This window comes from Suncus etruscus, chromosome 1 (genome assembly GCF_024139225.1).
Source record: "Suncus etruscus isolate mSunEtr1 chromosome 1, mSunEtr1.pri.cur, whole genome shotgun sequence".
NCBI classification, from domain to species: domain Eukaryota; kingdom Metazoa; phylum Chordata; class Mammalia; order Eulipotyphla; family Soricidae; genus Suncus; species Suncus etruscus.
Window position 1 is genome coordinate 151,064,916 of NC_064848.1, and position 23,054 is coordinate 151,087,969.

The following is a 23,054-nucleotide window of genomic DNA, read 5'->3' on the forward strand; positions in this document are numbered from 1 at the left end:
TGGTGTGGCCCCCAAATACAAAACAAGCAAGATGCAATATTCATAAGCTTAACCAGTAAGAAGATCTCAGATTTAATATGAAAACTCAATTTGGGTGGTGGTTGGGGTTAGAAAGATTTAGGGAATCCCAGGGATAGAACTCAGGGTTTCATGTATGCCATTGAATTGCATCTTTTGGCACCCAAAGTTTCAATATATAGCAAGCACACACATTCTTATGCATAACTTTACACAGATATATGTTTACATGCCACTTTCATCAACACAAAAGTTGTTGCATTAAATAATTAACGATGGAGCTGGATGGCGATGGATGGTGAAGGATGGAGGCCTTTGTTTTTTGGCCCCGGCCACGTGGCTTTATTCCCCATTTACCGGCGGGTCTGGGGTTCAGGAAAGCGACGGGTATAGAACTCACTCACAGGCAGGCATTAGGAAGCATCATCTTTATTCATGCCCTGACCACCACAGGTGTGTGGCCTATCTCATAACCTTTCAAGCATTCGGCCATTCTTAGCCCTGCATCTTATAATTCAGCCATCTTCCTTTGGCCTCCATCCTGGTCAAAGACCAAAAGAGGCAAAGAACCTAAAGCCAGCGAGTGCAGCAGGGCAGAGAGACCCCTAATCCCCTGGCTCCAGGGTTTATCTACCTATTCCAAGACCAAGTGTGTTCTATCAATCAAATTCTGTGCTTGTACCACAAATAATTGATAGGATATCTCCTCTATGACTTTGAATGGGAATTTGAATTGAATGGGGATTTTTGAACTCATTATCTATATAAGGTATGGTAGGTGGGTAGGTCTCCAATTTATTTACTTTGGTTAGCTGACTCAAAATAGACATAAAATATAATATTTTAATTATATGAGTTGACATGAGGAATTTTTGTCTTGATTTTTACCAGGAAGTTTCCTGTTCTCTTTTTGTCAGATCTATGATGCCAACCGTAAAAGGTATGAGGTTCCAGTGACACTGAATACCCCTCCTTCCCCAGTGGGCTCTCCTGAAAACTGTCTATATGATGTTCAGATTCAGAACAATCCATTTGGAATTCAGATTCGGCGAAAAAGCTCCAACACTGTGATGTAAGCACTATTTATGTAGTTCTCATTAGCAAGTTTCTAAACCTAATTTTAATGTTGCTTATTAATCCCAATAGATATTAATCTTAGATACTCTACACATAGATGATTGAATTTGCAAAACAGAAAGGACATCGTTTTCCCTAGGTTTCAAAAGAGATTTTATTTTCTATTTGTAGTTAGTTAGGAAAAAATCAAACAAGAATTTAAAAAACTATGTGCTACTAGTTATCAGAGAAAAACTATTCAGGTTCTCTCAATTGTGCTTGTTAAATTGAACATAAAACTGTAATGTACAGCAAGTAACTAATAGAGAAATAAGTTCTATAGACTGGCTCATGAAATAACGTGCTCAAGAAAGTGGGAAAGGAGAGAAAGTTAGGAGAGAAAGCAGACTTCCAAATTACTCTCAGCTCTGTAGACGTAAAGCCTTTCCACAACATTAAGCACAAAAAAATTAACTTTCCTCAGCCCTGATCTTGCTTCAGAAATGAGTGGCTTAAAGCCCTGGACTCAATATGGGTCTTTGAGTTCCCCATCCCGCCAGAGATGTGCTCTATACATACATAACCTTTGGCTCTCTCTGTGTGTGACTTTCATGACAGGTCCAGAAAAATTAGTACATACTTCTGACTTGAAAATTTGCTTCTATCTTATTCATACATATCTTAACATATTACTAAAAATTATATGCAAAGTAATCAAACTAGAAGTAAAGAGGTGAAGGAAATCTGGGTCTTGTTTTCCAGCAGCACATGGCCCAGAAAGGAAGTTCATGGTCTTACCACGTGCAGGACAAAATTGCAGCCAATGGTCATGGCAGTAAGCCATGGCTGTGGTTAAGACCTGCAACGTCTCACAAGATGGGAATCTGAATTCAGAAGGGTCATAACTTTGGGAGTAATCTGAAACAGTTAAACAACCCAAAATGTGTCTGGTGCTGGCTTCCGCCTGCTATCAGCACAATATGAAGATTTCCCTTTCTGTTGCAGTTGGGACTCTCAGCTACCTGGCTTCACCTTCAATGATATGTTCCTTTCCATTTCCACTCGCCTCCCCTCTCAGTACATCTATGGTTTTGGGGAAACCGATCACACATCTTTCAGAAGAAACATGACCTGGAGCACATGGGGAATGTTTGCTCTTGATGAACCGCCAGAGGTAAAATTGTTAATCAGTTTAGCTCTAGGTAAATTTCTAGTCTATATGCACTTATATGCAGTCTTGTTAATCATTTTAACTTAATGATGATAGTCTGTTCTCAGATAAAATTAGCCACATGTTTAGCTTTGCTATCCCAAAAAGACATAGTTTTTTTTTTATGGATAAAGGGGCCTATTTATTTTTAAGGGCTCTGTTTATTTAATAACTTTACTTACATGTCTTATGCACATGGAATAGGACACTATCTTATTTAATAATTATAGTCTTTCCTTTTTTTTCTTTTTTTTTCTTTTATTTATACCATAGTCCATAGTCTTTCTTTTTTGGGGGGAGACACACCCGGTGACACTCAGGGATTACTCTTGGCTCTGTGCTCAGAAATTGCTCCTTGCAGGCTGGGTGGACCATATGGGATGCCAGGGTTCAAACCAGGGTTCGTCCCAGTTCAGCTGCATGCAAAGCAAATATCTTACCCCTGTGCTATTACTCTGGCCCCATAGTCTTCCTTTTGCATAGGTTTATAGATTAGCAATAAGGTTCAAAAATAATGATAACCAACATGTAATAGTGTCATAAGTATGTAATGATAAACAAGAGGGTAGAGCATGGGAAGGATGCAAAGCTACTTATTTGCTACTTATTTGGGGGTGAAGAGGAGTTAAGAATGTCTTTATAAGGGGTGACATTGTGCTGAATCTTTATTGTTGAATAGTGTTTTCTATTTGGACTTGTGATATGGAAAATGAAAAGCAATTTTTGATGATCTGCCTACTCTTACCATGACCTCCCAGTACAGGACAAATTCCTATGGCACACACCCCTACTATATGGCTCTGGAAGAGGATGGCAGTGCTCACGGAGTGCTCCTGCTTAACAGCAATGCCATGGGTAAGACAGAGGCGTAGTTTCAAGGATCCACCAGCAATTGCTATGACAGCTTCATTGAGAGCTGGACTACCAATAGAAATGGGATAATAGACTCTCCATTTACTAGTTTATCATTGAGTCGAAGTTTAGTAAGGGTGCCATGCCAGGCATAAGCAATATTATTTTGATTAAAAATGGTTTCTAATCTCAAATAACCTTATTTTTATTGTAGCATGTTAGCCTCCCTCCCTTCCCTCTTTCTTTCCTCCCTCCCTCCACTCCTTCCTTCCTTTCTCTCTCCCTCCGTCTTCTTCTTCCTCCCTCCCTCCCTCCTTTTCTTCCTTCTTCCTTCCTCCTCTCCTTCCTCCCTTTCTCACTCCCTTCCTTCCTCCCTCCTCACTCCCTCCCTTCTTTCCTTCCTTCTTTCTTTTTCTTTCTTCTTTCTTTCTTTCTTTCTTTCTTTCTTTCTTTCTTTCTTTCTTTCTTTCTTTCTTTCTTTCTTTCTTTCTTTCTTTCTTTCTTTCTTTCTTTCTTTCTTTTCTTTCTTTCTTTCTCTTTCTTTCTTCTTTTCTGTCTTTCTTTTCTGTCTTTCTTCTTCTTTCTTTCTTTCTTTCTTTCTTTCTTTCTTTCTTTCTTCTTTCTTCTTCTTTCTTTCTTTCTTTCTTTCTTTCTTTCTTCTTTCTTTCTTTCTTTCTTTCTTCTTTCTTTCTTCTTTCTTCCTTCTCTTTCTTTCTTCTTTCTTTCTTTCTTTCTTTCTTCTTCTTTCTTCTTTCTTTCTTTCTTTCTTTCTTTCTTTCTTTCTTTCTTTCTTTCTTTCTTTCTTTCTTTCTTTCTTTCTTTCTTCTTTCTTTCTTTCTTTCTTTCTTTCTTTCTTTCTTTCTTTCTTTCTTTCTTTCTTTCTTTCTTTCTTTCTTTCTTTCTTCTTTCTTTCTTTCTTTCTTTCTTTCTTTCTTTCTTCTTTCTTTCTTTCTTCTTTCTTTCTTTCTTTCTTTCTTTCTTTCTTTCTTTCTTTCTTTCTTTCTTTCTTTCTTTTCTTTCTTTCTTTCTTTCTTTCTTTCTTTCTTTCTTTCTTTCTTTCTTTCTTTCTTTCTTTCTTTCTTTCTTTCTTTCTTTCTTTCTTTCTTTCTTTCTTTCTTTCTTTCTTTCTTTCTTTCTTTCCTTACCTCGCCTTTCTTTAATGAATGTTCAGATCAAAATTATTTGAGATATCTGCAATTCTGTTTCTAATTCAACAACATAAGAAAAGACTTTATATAAGTATGCATGAAAGATAGAGGGTGAAAAGAGTAACATTTAGGGCAGATTCCCTACTTTGTCAATTTACAATGTCAAAGATGCTTATCTTATTCTTTTGGTTTCCCTCCTGCAGATGTTACATTACAGCCTACTCCTGCCCTGACATTCAGAACCACAGGAGGAATTTTGGACTTTTTTATGGTTTTGGGGCCAACTCCTGAGCTTGTAACTCAGCAATATACTGAGGTCAGAGTTAGGCCCTATTATGTAAACAGTCAAATATAAATATATATATTAGATATAAATATTATAATATTATTGAAACTAAGATAGGTCCATTTTTCTTACTATTCTTATATATCCCTACTACATTATTTCCTTTTCTCAGACATATTTTTTCCTCAGACAGATTTTAATGTTAAGAGCCTATTAAGTTTGATACTCTTATATGTCTGTTGATTATTTACTTGATCATGTCTCTTATTATTAAACTCTCCCTATGACTATTTACTAAATAACCTCCCTCTCTAATCTGTCATAAACACTATCGATATAAAATTTCCTGGAGTTCCTGTAATCCCAGAATATAGAGAGACTTTCTATCATCCTGCAAACCTCTGATTGTTCCACATTTATCTTACATCTCTTGAGAAATAAGAAATTGCAGTAATAAGTCAGTATAAGTGTTCAAATTGCTTTCCTATGAAGTCTAACTAATTTTATTCTTTTCCCTTTTTCATTCTAGTTGATTGGTCATCCAGCAATGGTACCATACTGGGCCCTGGGATTCCAGCTGGGTCGCCATGGTTACCAGAGTGATTTGGAAATCTTCAATTTATACAATGAAATGATCAAATCCCAGATTCCCTATGTATGCGAACTTTACTCAGTCTGTGTTTTAATTTAGTCATGAGACTTTTAGATAATTATAAATGGAAAACACATTACTGATGATTATTTGAATATAAAGAAAATTAGTTATATAGCTATAGAGCTTGTCCTCCATTAATTTACAGTTCCATTGTGAGAAAAACATTGTTCTTAAATTTTTGTTTTGTTTGTTTTTATTTGTTTGTCTGGGTGCCACATTTGGTGGTAATAGGAATCACTCCTGGTGGGTTTAGTGGGCCACATGACTGCCAGGAATAAAGCCAGAGTCAGTTGCATTCAAGGCAAGTGCCCTACTTGCCCTACTTTCTATGGCTCAGTTTTTAAATTTTATGCCATGCTGCTACTCTTTAAAATTCAAGGGATCAAAACAAAGAAGTTCGTCAATCCTTTGCAGTTAGCAGTATACTACAATGATCCTATAATAACAATTTCTCTGCCTATGTCAAGACCTTGGGGACCCACATATTTTGACTTTTCTTCCTGTAGGATGTCCAACATATAGACATCGATTACATGAACCGGAAGTTGGACTTTACCCTCAGTCCCAACTTTCAAAACCTTAGCCTTGTGATTGAGCAAATGAAGAAAGATGGTATGAGATTTGTTCTCATTCTGGTATGTATTTAGATTTATGTTGGTTATATTTTCTTTTAAGCTGCTGTAGCCCCAAAACAAAACCAAAAATTTCTAAAAATAGAAAAATGTTTCATTGCCTTAGGCTTTGATTTAGCAAAAAATCTATATTTAAAATGATCTTACCTTTGAGAGTTCCAAACCTCTAAAGTGATACCATTGTTCCATCGGATAGGACTCAGGAAACTTCATTTTTTTTAGTTAAATTAAAAAAAATAAAGCACTAAATTAAGATCCAGATCACCAATATATCATTTTTACATAAATGTTGTATCTTGATAATAGTTATCTGGAAATGGTCCTGACTTTCAGCTTTAAAATATTAAGGGATAATTTTATGACTTTTATTCATTCATTTATTAAACACCGAGTTTTTAAAAATCACTTCTATGTTCTCTCTGTTTCTCTGTATTTTTGTCTCTCTTGTTTTGGGGGCACACTTAGCAGTACTTGGCAGCTACTTTTCTCTGTGGCTCAGTGCTTAAAGGTTAGGGGTGAGAACTGAACTCTGATTTCCTTCATGCAAAGCACATGCTCCAGTCTTTTGTACTGAAATTTAGGGACTTGAGATACAGGCCTAAACATGAGACTCTAGTCCCCCAAAAGTTTTGTGTCTTTAAGAATACTTGTTATTATAATGTGGAGAAATAGCACTTTGACTATTTCTAATTGAGGATAATTTCATAGGAACCTGGCTTATCTCTAAATATTATCTTCAAATATTAGCATACTTCTTTTGACTTAGAATTGTACAGAGAAACATGAATCTATGATCTTACTTTACCACTTAGTAGCCACAGGACAATTTATCTGTAGATTTATTTGTGTGTAGGGGTGGTGATGGGGTGCAGAGTCCACTATTAATATAGGCACTGCAAATTGTTACCATCTCAGAAAAACAATTTCTTGGAGATTTGTTCTTCACATTCTTTTTTAACCCTTTCATTGCAGAACCCTGCCATATCTGGCAATGAGACCGAGTATCTCACTTTCACCAGAGGAAAGGAAAACAATGTATTTATCAAATGGTCTGACAACAGTGATATTATCTGGGGAAAGGTAATTCTGGAAGGAAATGCCTATAGTGGTTTAGCACTGCAATATCTTGATTAAAACAAACTCTAAATAAATCTTAAGAAATACATTGGGCAATTAATAAATTATGACTGAGTAAAAGTCTGATACTGATTAACTCAATAAATATTAATTGGCTGCAGCTCAAATCCTATAAAATATCAGCCTTGTAGCATTGTCTGGAAATATTATGGTATCATATCCTTATATGCTCCTGTTGAATATATAATAGTAAAAAAGAACTTTTTTTGAAATGGACTAAATCTGTCTTTCTGAGTCACCCACCCTCAAAACGTGGAGTGTATCTGTGGTTCTTTTTTTTTTTGGTTTTTGGGCCCCACCCTGTGACGCTCAGGGGTTACTCCTGGCTATGCGCTCAGAAGTTGCTCCTGGCTTCTTGGGGGACCATATGGGACGCCAGGGGATCGAACCGCGGTCCGTCCTAGGCTAGCGCAGGCAAGGCAGGCACCTTACCTCCAGCGCCACCGCCCGGCCCCATACTCGGTTCTAAGATTTTTAAATAGCCTTCATATCTAAATAATTTTATGTCCTAAAATTATATTTTTTCTCCTTTAATTACTTGTTATACCTCATCGTCATTGTTCAATTTACAGCAATAGAATTTTAGGTGGAAACAGCGTTACCTAATTTCAAATGGCAGAATTTCCTAGTTATGTTTCAAATTCTGCTCTGTCCTTCTAGAAGGCTTTGTCCTATTCTTAGAGTACATGTTAAGCTTTTGGTGTCTTTGAATATTGCTTTTTAGAGTTCCTTGAAGTATCTGCACTTCACAACTAATCCAGTATTCTTTTTTATATTATATTTGGTCATGGGGTTTACTTTTCTTATTAGTCTTTCTTCTCTATATGTTTGTCCTCCGAGAATATGGTACTTGAGACTATATAATTAAACATGTGTTGTTATATCTGTAAATTTTTAGAAAATAAGAAATCTATAATTTCTAAATCTCAGTAGAGAGAGCTCATGGGAGAATATCTAGCATGTAGTGTTTAGTTATTGTTTAGTGTTTTTTTGGTTGTTCTTTGTTTTGGGGTCACACCAAGTAGCTCTCAGGGGTTACTCCTGGCTCTGCACTCAGAAATCACTCCTGGCAGGCTCAGAAAGACCATATGGGATGCTGAGATTTGAAATACTGTCCTGGGTCAGCAGCATGCAAGGCAAATGCCCTACTGCTGTGCTATCACTCTAGCCCTTATTTAGTTATTGAATAGGTTAATCAATGGATATAGTTAATATTCTTCTAGTTATACATAAACATGGTTGATTATGGGTTTTTTAGTGCTAGTTGACTTACGGTCTCCAAGAACTTAAGAAGCAGCTTAATAGGTGACTTGTGAAAGAAACTTATTCTCAGTTCTTGAGATTTCTATTTCACTTTTGTATCTATAAAGGGTATTTTGGAGCTGAAGAGATAGCAGTTGGGTAGGGCAAATGCCTTCCATGTGGTCAATCAGGTTCAATCCTTGGCATCTCGAGCGGTCCCCAGAGCCTGCCAGGAGAAATTTCTGAGTGCAGAACCAGAAGTAACCTGAGCGACAAGCAGGTATATCGCAGAACAATCATCTGAAAAATAATTGTTTAGAAGATATGTTTATGACACACTTACGCTGACAGCTTATAAAATGACTCTAGAAATCCCAGCCCATTTTCACCAAATAAATATATTTATTCAGTTTACAACTTACTTACAGTACAGATACCACATAATTTTAGGGGTATAATATATCACTATAGTCTAATGGTTAACATTATATGGTATAATATGCTGTATAAAGGTTTAAAATTTTCTTTTTTCTATAGGCTTTGCCAGAACTGCCCAATGTAAAAGTGAACGAGTCCCTAGACCATGAAACTCAGGTTAAGGTACAAAATTATACATAAGTTTTTATTACCTTAATAGATAAAGAGCAATGACATTTTATCCCAGTGTTTTACTAAAAAGCTCTAAATTGAGTTTATAAGCTAGTAATCTAGTTTAAATTGAGTGTTTATAAGTTAGTAATCTCCTGACAAAGAGATCTCAAATTGAAAAATGGCAAGGAAGGTGAGCTGTTTTACACAAAATTATAAAGGGAACATCTTTGCATGTATACCTTTTACTCAACAATATGGTTGCTTGAAAATAATGAGTTAAAATTCAGGATATTTTTATTGGAAAGGTTATGAATAGTCTAGGTCTTAATTTGTGTAAAAATGTATAAAATATAAAATATAGTTAAAAGAAATGTTTCTTTTTCTTGACTGTTTAGCTTAGATATTTAGTATCTCTTCCAATCTATCGGTCACTCTCCTTGTATATTTGATGCCATTCATTTGACCAGAGTAGAAAAAGTATCTGTAAATTTCTATGATTTAGGTACCAGTAATTAACACCGTGATCAAATACCCTATCACAATATATATATTGTGATATATATATATATATCCCCATCACAAGATAATGTATTTTTTGAAGACATTTAAGACTACCTAAACTTCCAAGAAAATGAAGAATAAAATATTAGTCTTCCTGATCTCTTTGGGCCACAATAAATTCTGAATACGTAGAAGAGCTGAATTTTGGTGAGTCACTGAGTAGGGTAGTTCCTGATACAAGTAGTTGCTTATCTTTTCATCTGGTCTCCATATTTTCTACTCAAGATCTGAGAACTAAAGTGCGAGTATGTGATATTGTTGCTCTTACAGCTGTACAAAGCCCATGTTGCTTTTCCGGACTTCTTGCGTAATAGCACAGTTGCATGGTGGAAGAAAGAAATACGTGAACTCTACACAAATCCTCGAGAACCAAAGAAGAGCTTGAAGTTTGATGGGTTATGGATTGTAAGTGCAGCCTTAGTGGTTTTGTTTTGGAAATATTAACAGTCAGAGCAGTTTAGTAGTTTAAGAGTTTAGTAGCCATCTAGAGCTGGAGGGATGAGAAAGAAAGGTAGCATTGGAGAGTTGAGTTGCAGGAGTGTTTATCTCCCTGTCAATGCCCTCGCTAGCAAAGCCTACACAATCTCTGATATCATGAAATTATTTTGATAACATATTTCAGGATATGAATGAGCCATCGAACTTTGTGAATGGTTCTGTCAGCGGTTGCAAGAATGAAACTCTTAACAAGCCACCCTATATGCCATGTATGTAAAATTATTGCTTTATTAAATTGCTATAAAATGAGTTCATGTAAAATGAGTAAGAAATTAATAAATTACTAGTTAAAGGTATAAATAATGACAAATGTAGTATAAAAATAAATTGCATGGACACTGAGCATGTTGCTATGAACTAATTGCTAAAACTGTAAATAATACATCTCCACTCCTATAGATTAGACAATAAAATTATAATTCCTGCATTTTATGCCCTGTTCACAGACACCTCATGTAGGGCATTTCATAATATAAATTCTTAGGACCTTGTGATCAAAGGTATCTTAGAAATTTGAACTCTTTCATGTCAAGAAATTCAAGAAAGGTATTTATTCTCTTAAAAATGTATTAGAAATTTGTGAAACATAATTTAAATTTTAGTTTCTGAATGTCTAAAACAGTGCTGAAACTTATTATTCCCTCCCACCTTTTCTTCATTTATTCATTTCCTCTTCTCTCTCTCTCTCATTTCCTTCCTTTCTACTTCCTTCCTCCTTTCTTCCATTCCTTTCTTCCATAAAAGCTATGTTTTAGGTAAGTTTTGACAAATCAGAAAGCACTCGATTCACAACAAAGTTAACTGAAAGAACTAGTCCTTGTAAACATTACCATCTTGTGGATATGGCAGTTATAGCCACAAAGGAGTTTATTGTGTAGACATAGGAGTATAGAATGTATGAACAAAAGAGTTGACATAAAACTCAGGCTGCCTTTCACAGCCCTCTATCCTGTCCTTGCCTTCTTTTAGATATATTCATAGAAGATTGATTTTGTAGAGAAGATAAACTTGAAAGAAAACCTGTTATTAGTAATAAGTTGCTTATCAAAATAAGAGACAAAATAACAGACATTGCTAGTGAATATGAGTATCATCATCTGGGAAATAACCTAGCATTTTCCCTCAGATGTAGCATTCAGGAACAGAGGTCTAAGCAGCAAAACCCTATGCATGGAGAGTCAGCAAATGCTGCCAGATGGCTCCTTGGTTTCACACTATGACGTGCACAGCCTGTATGGTTGGTCTCAGACCAGGCCAACATACGAGTGAGTACATTGACATCATTGGTACCAAGGTTCATTTTTACATGGTTTCTTCTATCTTGTAATATATGCACTGAATTTGATCATCAGGCCATTTAAGCAGATAAATGTCAAAATATCTGGCAGGGTTGCCTTCAGAGAGCATTTATTAATGTGGACTGTTTAATACACTTATTTAAAATGAGCCATCACTGGTGTTTAGCATATTATAGAGTAGTAAAACTATCACCACAACTAATATTAAGGGCATTTTCATTACCCACAAAGGACACTGTTTATTTATTATCAATAATATCAGTTTTTTAAACTTCTGAGCTCTGACAGCCACAAATAAAATACATAGATTGTTCTGAGCATAAGTAAAATTATGTAAGTAACATAAGTACATAAATACCATAAGTAAAATTACAACAATTTGTGACATTTTACATTTTTCTACTTTACATAATATTTGTATGGTTCATCTATTCTATAGTATATGTCAATACTTCATTTTTTACTAATGGATAATATTTCGTTGCATAGCACGTTTGTATATTCTTGCACCAGATAGTGATATCATGGAATTTCTACTTTTGAACTATCATTAGTGATAGATGAAATATTCATGTACTATTTTCTATTTTTTTATTGGTGAGCATGTTTTTCTGTCAGGTTATATGTCTGGTAGCATATTCACATCCTATTTTTTTTCTAGTCATTTACCTAACTTCTTCCTATCCTCACACTATTTTTTTGTTTTTAGTTGGAGATTGTATGTAGGATGATAATCTGGTCTATTTGGGAAAGTCTTACAATTTTCCTTGATCTTCCCCAAGTGTACAAGAGATATGAATGTAATCACAATTGTGTTTTTCTCCTGTTAATCTGTTCCTTATTACAAGGGATGTAGTAGTCAAGAACCTAGAAAGTAGAAGAAAAAATTTTTTGTTTCATTTGTTTTACATTTTTGTTTGTTTGTTTGCTTGTGAGACACAACCAGCCAGGCTTCTCACCTTTTATTCTTAACTTTGTGCTCACAGATCTTTCTTTACAGTGCACAGGGCTGTACCAGTGATTGAAACTGAGCCAGTTATGTGCAGAAAATTATTCTTTATTTATTACTTACTTCTTGAGATTTGAGGCACACAAGGCAATGTACAGTGACTACTTCTTGCTCTGTGCTCAGGGGACATGCCTAATAATTTTCAGGGTACCTTATATAGAATCAGAGACTGAACCAAAGTGAGTCTTCATACTTAATCCCTGTACAATTTCTCTGGCTCACTTATTTTTCTTTTTTAACTTTTCACTAATTTTTTTACTTTATTAACTTTTTTCCTAGAATCATTTAATAATTCTTGATGTCTGATGATTTATAATGCATTTTAAGCAAATAGTTTGATTGCATGTACTAGGATCTATAAATAGACTTTTTTTTGTTCCATTAATTTTTTTCTCACACAGTGTGTTTGATTTTCTGACTGAGGCTGCCAATAGAAGCTTTAGTTACCACAGAGAGAAATTTAATTGCATTTGTGTAATTTGCCTCTGTATGCAGTTTTCTCTGTATTTTTAGAAGTAGCATATTAGAGTAATTATTACCAAAGAGATGTGGTCATACACATGTTGTTTGGATTCCAATTATATCTCCTTCCTCTTTAAAAGTACTTCAACAAATCATCTAACTTCTCTGGGCTTCACTGACATAATTGTAAAAGGAGTTCAAAGAAACCTTCCTTGCTTGGTTGTGAGTCAGAAGATAAAAGAAATTGTACGGTGGTAGGGCATTTGCCATGCATCCTTCCAAGCCAGGTTTGGTTCCCAGCAATACATATAATCCTCTGAGCACTGACAGGAGTGAGCCCTGACTATTGTTGCGTATGCTCAAAAAACAAAACAAAACAAACAAAAAAAACAATAAAACAAAAACAAGCAAGAATAGGAATCATGATCCAGGTCCACAGCCCACGATACATCCCACCAGAATTAGGACACAGACAATGTTGAAAGGATTAGGCGGCAACATGGTCAGAACTTAGTTTATTCGTTTAGGAAATTTGAATGGTGAACCAGAGGCCTCACACAGAAGCTACAGTGTGTGGACTTTTGTAGTCATCAAGATGGCTTCCATGTCTTTGTCATTATGGAGATGATAGGCATTGGTTGAGCGAGGCTTCATTCAATACTCATCCGGAAGTTTCAACATGATCCATGAAAGACAAGGAGAAATGTTTGATTGAAAATAGTTTCACAAGTGTTGTGAATGTCCATCCTCAAATTCACCTGTAATTTACCTTCTCCAAACAGAGCTGTGCAGGAGGTGACAGGACAGCGAGGGGTTGTCATCACTGGCTCCACATTTCCTTCTTCTGGCCGCTGGGGAGGACACTTGTTGGGTAACAACATATCCAAATGGGACCAACTGAAAAAATCTATCATTGGTGTGTGGTTTTGTTTCCAGGAATCTTAACTGGTTGGGAGGAGAATGGGGTGTGTACATTTTAGCTTCTTTGGTTATGAGAAATCATCCTATAAGTGTTGGGTTCGTTAGACGCCTGGGGTTTAATTTACATCCACTTTTAATATTCTCATCACAAATAGTCCAAAGCTTTCAGATGACTATGGGATAGAAAGGTGAAATCTCACCTTTTGTAAGGTTGTTTTATCTTCTCGTTGCAGGCATGATGCAGTTCAGCCTCTTTGGAATACCTTATGTAAGTAATATTGAAGTTATTAATTACTCAGTCTGTTCATTATATCTGAAACTCACAAATGTCTTAACTTTAAAGGCAATTTTTTTTTATCTTTTTAGACAGGAGCAAATATTTGTGGATTCTTAGGAGATGCTGAATATGAGATGTGTATTCGCTGGATGCAACTAGGAGCCTTTTATCCCCTTTCCAGGAACCATAACACCATTAGGACATGGGTAAGATAATAATTTATGCTTTTGATGATTTATCTTCTCAAATAATGACTTCTTTTTAACTCTTGATAATATCTTAATATCACACTTATTTGAACAAAGCATAAAATCAACTAGATTCTCCATTTGTTGTAAGCACACAGGATTTAAAACTCTAGACTGACCAATACTATTTCAATAATATTCTTTTGGGGGGATGCACACAGCAATTTTCAGGGCTTACTCCTGACTCTATGCTAGGGGATCATTTCAGGTAGTGCTTGTGGGAATGTATGTAGTGCAGTGCAGGGTATTGAATCTGGTTCATATTGAATAAAAATAAGAATATAGAGATCCATATGTTAAGTGAAGCCCCAGACTAGCCTCTTTGACTGGTGGGTCTGAAGAAACAGGGTAATGGCAGAGAAATAGTTCACAAGCAGTCATCAAAGTTTCTTCTGAATCAGCTTGCTTTTATTTCATGGCCCTTTCTGCTATGTGCAGTCTCTGCCATATGCTGCCTATCCGCCATATCTTTTTTTCTGTCCCTAGCTCTCTCTCTTAAGATGCTCTCCTCTGGCCTCTCCCCACTACCCCAACCAGACTTTTTTTTTAAACAGTCTGCCCCATCTCACATATAGGTATGTCTGATCATTCAGGTTGAATTAACATCTCAAAATAAAGCTTAGGTAAAAGGGTGTTGGGGGAAGGTTACAGTTCAGCAGTATGTAAAGCATGAAGCAGGCCTTACCTGCTTTACTGTCATTCCAGTCTCTCAATAAAAATCTTTTTTTTTAAATAGTTTTTATTAAGTCCAATGTGAATTACAAATCTTTCAAAGTTAAGTTTAAGGTACATAGAGCCAGTGAATTGGGGGCAATTCCCACACCACCCGTGCTGACCACCTGCTGCCCTTGTTTCTAGCATGCATCCCTTACCTCCACACTTAGCCTCCTGGATTGCTAGTGTAACAGGTTTCTTACAACAAGTAAGCTTGTTGTGTTTTGGGTCTCTTGATTCCTTGTCGTTTACTTTGGGTTGAGTATTTAGGTCTGATCATTTTTTATTTCCACTCAATAATCGGGATATTGTTTGCCCCAATACCATCCACTTTTTTTACTCTCTCTGTCTCTCTCTTTATGCAGCAGAACAAGATGATTCAAATTCTATCATTCTGTTAATTAGAAAGAGAAAGAAAAAGAAAAAAAATTGGGTAGGAGCTTTTGTCTAGAAACTGTGAATATAAATTTAAAAGAGGAATAAAAAAAGAGAAAAAGAAAAAAACAAAACAAAACAAAAATTTAAGAAATAAAATAAAAAAGAGAAGGGAAGGACTGGTGTGGTAGGATTTTGGGGGGATATTTTAGTTTTTAGGTTGTTTTTTTGTTGTTGTTGTTGTTGTTTTTATTTTTATTTTTTATTTTTATTTTTTGCATAGGCACAGTATGTATTGGGGAAATTAGAAAGAAAATTTCCTTGGCCTAAGAGGTATAAGGTTTCTCCATGCTTGAAGCATATTGTCATGGGATCTTCTACAGGCTCTGGCCATGTTCAGTGTCAGACCCCCAGGTCTTTTTATGGTGCCAGAAAATCTTCTGCTCAGTTGTGATTGTCAAGCTCATTAACAATCTTAATTAAACAGAAACACTCAGATTAGAAACTGCAAAGTTGTTAAGACTATAAAGGTAAAATGAGAAAATTCCCCTTTGCTTTGCCTCCACCATTGCCTATTCCAAGCACACACCAGGACTAAACTTGTGTACCTCTGTGTGTGACTCCAAAGCATACAAAAAGCAAAAAAAATAAAAATAAAAAAATAAAAACAAAATCAAATAAAAATAATTTGAATTTGTGTCTTACTCAAATATACCCAAAGCCTAAACAGAGATTTCTTTATCAACATATGAGCTAACCAATAGTAGAGCTGTGCAGGTAAATTAGGCATCCATGCTAAAGAGAAGAAGCATCTTTAATTAAAGAAGAATCTTGAATGTAGTGAATTGGCTGGAGTGGAATAGGCATAGATAGACATAAAGGGACAAAAAATACGTAATCGATATATGGGCTGTGTGCTTACTAAGTCTTTTCTGATTCCAGTAAAATAAAAAGAGATGATTTGTTTATGCTTCTTTACACATTTAGAGACAAGATCCTGTGTTCTGGAACTCCACCTTTAACAATTATTCCAGAGAAGTTCTCCAGATAAGATACAGTCTGCTGCCTTACTTCTATACACTGATGCACAATGCTCATGTCAAGGGCAGCACTGTTATACGGCCTCTTCTGAATGAGTGAGTGGAGCCTGTTTCCCCCAAATAGGAGATCAGGACATGTCTTCTTGTAAATAACCCTTTGCAACAGTAATATAGTATGATTGTATTTTTCAAGGTTCACAGATGACAATAACACGTGGGTTGTAGATGATCAGTTCATGTTGGGTCCAGCCATCTTGATCAGTCCTGTGCTGCAAAATGTGAGTCTCCCATTATAAATCAAAGAAACTCTAATCATGCCATCTAAAAGTACAGGAAGGGCATTTTGAAGATTATCTGTCAAATCTCTATTTTCTGACAAATATATTTCTAGAACATCTAACGGAGATGATTTTTCAAGATTTTTCTTTGCATTGGTGGTGGGAATGTTGCACTGGTGAAGGAAGGTGTTCTTTTTTAATAACTGAAACCCAACTATAAACATGTTTGTAATCATGATGCTTAAATAAATATATTAATTTAAAAAATTAAATTAAATAAAAGAAACTTTGCAGCCCCAAATAATTTTTTCTTAGTGTTTTGCCATCCAAAATCCTTTTAAAATTTGTCTTTTTTAAAAGTTTTAATTTCTTTGTGTATTTGGAAAATTGCCCTGAATTTTCTTTAATCAACTTACCCAAAATCCTAAAAGTCACTGAGAAAAATTGCAATGAAAAATCTTAACACTACAGAATTAAAAACAAAATTATCCAGATGTTCATAATGATATTTCATATTGTTTCAGGACACTTTTGAGATACAAGCTTATTTCCCCAGATCCCGCTGGTTTGACTATTATACGGTGAGAATGCACATCGTTGGTAAAGAACTACATTGTTCCATGCAGGGTGAAAAAAGGGCCTGCATTTTTCTCCTGACTTCCAAACACTTATTTACTAAGGCAGTGATTTTCAATCTACCAACTGTGTAAGATTTGTTTAGTTAAGTATTTACAAATAGATGAACAGGAAAACTTTGCTACCCATATCACATGAACTCATATCTCTCCACCTTGAGGACTTGAGACAAGATTTCAGAAATTTTAGCAAAGATAAAAATCAGAGATTTTTCTCCTTAGATATGCAGTATTTTGATGACTTCTCAACTTGCTTCCTTGAAATGGAGGGACTTTTAATAAAACAGGTAGTAATTTCATATATTAATTATTATTCCTCACCTACATTTTCTCTTCTAGGGGACTATTATTGAATCTGCTGGTGAGAGGATACTCTTAACCACTACTCTTGATATTATAAGCCTTCATATAAGAGCTGGCTACATTCTGCCTTGGCAAGAGCCTGCAATGAACACTCATTTAAGGTAAGAGCAAAGAACTAAATTTACCTTCTTGAGGCAGCCTTATCAGGAGGTGCCATCTTGACCTTAGTCCTGTGGACAAGTAATATAAGTGATAGACTATTTCTTGATTTGGAAAATAGGTATTTTATAGTCATGTCAATGGCCAGATCAAAAATTTGCCTGAGGGCAACAACATGTATATATTCACAACAGTTTTATTAAAAAATTAAGGATTATAAATGAGCTCTTTGGGGATGGCTACCCAGGAGTTTATGCTCTTTATCCAGATCCATGTTAGTCCTTCGAGGAGAGGTGATGTGTCATCATATATAGACAAAATTTATACATAGAATGTTAAGGAGAACATAGCATATTTTCCTTAGAGGGAAGCACATAAAAAGACACTAAAAAGGTCTGGAGAGATAGTCGAGTGGGCAGGGTGCTTGCTTTGCACTTGGCAGGTCTGGATTTGATCTCTCACATCCCATATGGTTCCCAAAACAACATCAGGAGTGATTCTTCTAGATGTGGCCCCAAAAACAAACAAAAAGACACTAAAAACTCAGATGGAGAGACATTAACTTTCAACTTGTGCTGTAAGATATGGTCATATATGGAGGACTTGAGCTGAATGATGAAAGAAATAGTCTGGGATTAAATCACTGGAGGCGAAAAAAATGGGTTAGAAGGGTAGTAAATTTAAATAAAGCACAAATAATGGAGAGAGAAAAATAAATAAAATTCAATATGTTTAGGTTCAAGTCATGATTTTAAAGACAGGATAAACATCCTTTTTATATTGCAAATACTGAATGTGTCTGGAAGGAATTTTATTTCTAAGAATTTTTTATGTTATATTGCTTACCAAATGCATTAACTATTATATATATATATTATTTTTGTAAGTTAAAATTTTACCAAATGTTTATTTTATTTTAAATATTTTATCTATTACTACTTATATATTTTATATCATACCCATTTGAACATTTAGTGAATTTATATTAGAATATTTTCAAAAGTAACTGTCCATTCTTAAAGCAGCCAATTAAATTTATTTTAAAGAGAATAACTTCATTTCTTCACAGCCGACAACAATTTATGGGATTGACTATCGCTTTGGATGAAAAGGGGAAAGCTGAAGGTGAATTGTTCTGGGATGATGGACAAAGCATTAGTGAGTATTCACTTCACAGAGTCCTCATAGAGCATTTAGAAAGATCAAAATAACAAGAGACTCAGGCCCAAACTATAAAAAAAAAAAAATCTGTTTCTGGTTCTCACTACTGCTATCATAACCCTTGAGTTAACAGAGCTTTTTTTTTTTTTTTTTTTTTTTTTTAGCATTTACTTGTTCTTTGATTTCATGCTCGAATTACTATAGAGCAGTAGATGATTCTAATCTTTGAAAGTTAAACAAATTGATCATTCAGATTCAGTCAGGAGTGATTCATCTCTGTGAAATCATCTCACTCTAATCAAAGAGTTTGGACGGAAATGATAGTTGGGCCATTTTTTTAGTGATTTATAGACTATTTTTACCACTAAGTATGCCCACTCAGGAGACAGACTAGTCTAGAAAATTTCTTGGTTTCTCAATAAAAAAGAATTGATCATCTTTAACAAGACAGTTATAGCAATGAAATATCACATTGTGTCCTTTCTTTATGAGGCTGAGGATATGATAGTTCTACCTTAGATCATTGTTGATATTTGCACAAATAATTAGAAATCTTTCTTAGTAGAAGTCTATAGAAATATTAAAGCACTGTCACCAGTGGATGTTCAATTTCCAAAGGTCTGCAGCAGAATATTCTAAATTTATAGCATGTCAGTTCCTGCTGTTAGAGTTTACTATTTGCAAGTCATATGTTTAAATTTTTTCTCTTTGTGAAATAATATGTTCTCATTACAGAAAACATTTTAATAATAAATACTTAGAAGCCAATACTTTTGTTGGATTGTCTATTGTTTTTCTATTTAAAAGATGGTTTGTATATTGTTGAAATGCTATGTATTTAATTTTTCAGCCATTTTTTGCATTTAAAATAATGACACAACTATATCTATTTTATATTTTCTATAAGGACATTTGTGATTATCACATTCTATTGAGAGACTGTCAAATTTAACTGACTACATGATTTCTTCCTATAAATATAGATGATGTTTTCAACTTTCATTGTTATAAATACATTGAGAACTAATATTTGTTGACATTCAGATTATTTCCATAGGGTAGATTCCTATGAATGGTTTCTTTTTAACCAACTTGATTTATTTTTTTACAAAAGGAGTAAATTTTAAGTAAAATTTTTTCTAATGTATAAATTCTTTCATAGTACTAATTTTACCCTTTTTTTTCATTTTAAGGAACTGTCCTCTTATCCCACTGTTTAATGCCTGGGTCCTGAAAACCACTGATCTTCTATCAGTCCTGAAAACCACTGATCTATATCACTATAGATTAAAATTTTCTTTTATATATTATTTTTAAAATATTCCCAACTTGGTGTTGAGAATTTATTCTTGGTGCTCTAGAGACAAGTGCTCTAGTGATTCCAGGGTTAAACTGGGGGGTTGATACACAACTGTAAGCAGGAACCATATTTTTAAGACATTTGTCATCAAAAAAAGAAAAGTGAGGCAAAATTACTCAAGTGAGAAATTATTTTAGGAGTTCTCTGGAGCATATCGGGAGACCTGAGGACAGAATACAGGGAGAAATTGGAGTAAATCCCAGGGAAGTATAAGTGTTTGGGATCTAAAGCATTGTGGAAGGTGAAAAGTAGGGAGAAAATAATAATAAACATAAAGATTATAAAGGCCTTAAGAATGATTGTAAAGTAAATTTTGAGCATAAATTCTGCAAGAACCTATTAGGAACCTTTTCTCACACATTAAGAACTTGCATTTTACTGTATTTTAAAGATGATAAATCTTTCCCATTTGGGCACAATTGCTAAGTTGAAGAGCTGCGATTTGAATCTTCAGAACCTAAATTACTAATAACTCTCCTCTGCTTTGAGACTTTATTAGCCCAACCTTGTGAACTTTCAAGGCTATGCATGTGTTTGCTATGTAAGCACAGAAAGAAATAAATATCAATATAATGTTTAGCTCTTATTTCTATTCTCAGTTCAGTCCAGATCCCCTTATATGTGAAACTCTTTTTATCTTCATGCCTCAAAACTACCTTATACGATACATATCCCCAAACTAATTTGTAGTCTTCTGAGTGATCATTACTATCCTGATCAGAATATCTAAAATTGAATTAATGATCAATTGCCTCTCTTTTTTTTTTTGATTGCAGATGCTTATGAAAATGGAAAGTATTTCTTGGCAAAATTCAAAACAGAATCGGTAAGATGCATTGAATTTTGTAAAAAAAAATCTTTACCAGGCAAGCACAAATTAAACATTATTAGTTAGCTGTATAAATATATTATTCTGCATCTTAATAGGAGTATTTACTGCCTTGAGGTTTAAAACTCATTTCTGTTTATATTAAAATAAGGAAGAAATAATTTGTTATACTAACCATAGTGAGAGTATTTATTGCCTTCGGGTTTATAACTCAGTTTTGTTGCCTTTAAAATAAGGAAGAAATAGAACTTATTTGGACAATTATCTAGTTTACTAGGGAAAATAAAGTTGTAATGTTTATGATATTTGATTGGGAAGGGATACCTGCTTAAATGTCTAACATGCTTTCTGGGCATTAAAAATGTGGTTGATTTTTTTTTAATTGGAGCATCAGTGATCTTTAGCTACATTAAAGCATTATTGCTACCTAACAAACACCTTAAAATTTCATAGTATCATGTAACTATAAACACGTATCTAGATTATGGTTTACAGGGTTCAAATTATCTGGTCTGGCTGATTTTCATTGTTCTACAGACATCTATACTCAAATGTCCTAACATAGTCATACTAAGCTTCACATTGCCATGTTAACCTGGTTGGATGGATGGTCCTCATTCTTTTCATTCACTTTTTCGGGAAGCCAACTGGTCTCCTGGGTTATCTAAGGTAGTCTTATGAGTAGATATGGACTTTTTCATGATTTTAAGAGATAGGGAAAAAAATAGAAGTGGAATGCCTAGAACCTTTAAAAAAATTTCCATCTTCAGTAAGTTGACTAATATCTCAATAGTAAAGGTTCGTCACATGCCGAATCCAGAAATAAAAATGGAATATACTGTTTAATCCTATTATCTATTAAGAGGAGAAAATTGCAAAATTCTACAGAAAAAAATGTATGAGTATAGAAAGCTGAATGATTGGAGACAATGATTCAACCTACCATAGATATTAAATGATTCTGTTGCGTAAAATGCAAATTCAGTTAAGGAGAATTTTTTTTTTTTTTGGTTTTTGGTTTTTGGGCCACACCCGGCTGTGCTCAGGGGTTACTCCTGGCTGTCTGCTCAGAAATAGCTCCTGGCAGGCACGGGGGACCATATGGGACGCCGGGATTCGAACCAACCACCTTTGGTCCTGGATCGGCTGCTTGCAAGGCAAACGCCGCTGTGCTATTTCTCCGGGCCCAAAGGAGAAATTTATATAAAAAGTTATTCATAGTCAAAATGGGCTAGACCAAAAAAAATAAAATAGCCCTAAAAAAAATATCTTAAACAATTTCCCTTCCTTCTAGGTTTTATACCTAAGGCACAATTGTACTTCTTATTAGAAAAGAAATTCTAATTAAAGTAACAAAACAAAGACCCTTCTTTTTGGTCTCAGAAATTAAATTCAGTATTGTATGCAATGTTAGCCATGCCATTGAGCCACATCTAAGACCCACAAATAACCTTGGAAATGACATTTAATATAACAAATCATTTTGTTTTTATTTTTTCAAACATATGGAAACTTTTGAACATCTTGGTAGAATAGGAAATGCGTATTTGAACTCAGGAGAGTAATATCCTATTTCAGAGTAAGAAAACATTAAAAAAAATCACTTAAGGGACAAAATCTATAATAAATAAATAAATAAATAATTCTCTTTCGTTTTGTGGACATATGGGCAGTTAACATGGTTTCAAATGTTTCTACTTTTTTCCTGCTGCTGTAGTTTGGGGCCTGGGATGGATAAGAATTACAAATATTTCAGAAGCTAATATCTAAAGGCTGACTTAAAAACTTCTGAAATTTATTTCTCTGTGCCTGATTTTGCAAATTTTTTTTATAATTCCGTGGATAAACTGCATCATTTCAATTAAAGTCGGAGTCTTTGTTAAAAGTATCTTAGAGCTGGGACCAGAGCGAGAGTACAGCTGTGGGGTGTTTGCCTTGCACGCGCAGAACCAGGACAGATCTGTTTTGATCCCTGGTGTCCTATGTGGTCCTCTAGCCAAAGGCTATTACTGAGCCCATAGCTAGGAGTAACCCCTGAGTGTCACTGGGTGTAGCCAAAAAAAAGAAAAGAAGAAAAAGTGTCTTAGAGCTATGTAGCT

The 23,054-nt window shown here is 34.8% G+C and overlaps 1 protein-coding gene across 1 annotated transcript in view; it reads left to right on the forward strand.

The window, feature by feature from the left end:
* MGAM (maltase-glucoamylase) overlaps positions 1 to 23,054 on the forward strand; it is a 166,137-nt gene that overhangs the window by 137,695 nt on the left and 5,388 nt on the right. The window contains 20 exon segments of the mRNA XM_049784114.1: positions 936 to 1,090; positions 2,080 to 2,248; positions 3,043 to 3,139; positions 4,488 to 4,600; positions 5,100 to 5,225; positions 5,732 to 5,860; positions 6,830 to 6,937; positions 8,774 to 8,836; positions 9,659 to 9,793; positions 10,011 to 10,095; positions 11,013 to 11,151; positions 13,438 to 13,571; positions 13,810 to 13,844; positions 13,943 to 14,059; positions 16,178 to 16,326; positions 16,424 to 16,508; positions 17,033 to 17,089; positions 17,483 to 17,607; positions 18,675 to 18,763; positions 20,903 to 20,952. Coding sequence (XP_049640071.1) covers positions 936 to 1,090; positions 2,080 to 2,248; positions 3,043 to 3,139; positions 4,488 to 4,600; positions 5,100 to 5,225; positions 5,732 to 5,860; positions 6,830 to 6,937; positions 8,774 to 8,836; positions 9,659 to 9,793; positions 10,011 to 10,095; positions 11,013 to 11,151; positions 13,438 to 13,571; positions 13,810 to 13,844; positions 13,943 to 14,059; positions 16,178 to 16,326; positions 16,424 to 16,508; positions 17,033 to 17,089; positions 17,483 to 17,607; positions 18,675 to 18,763; positions 20,903 to 20,952 — 2,160 coding nt within the window.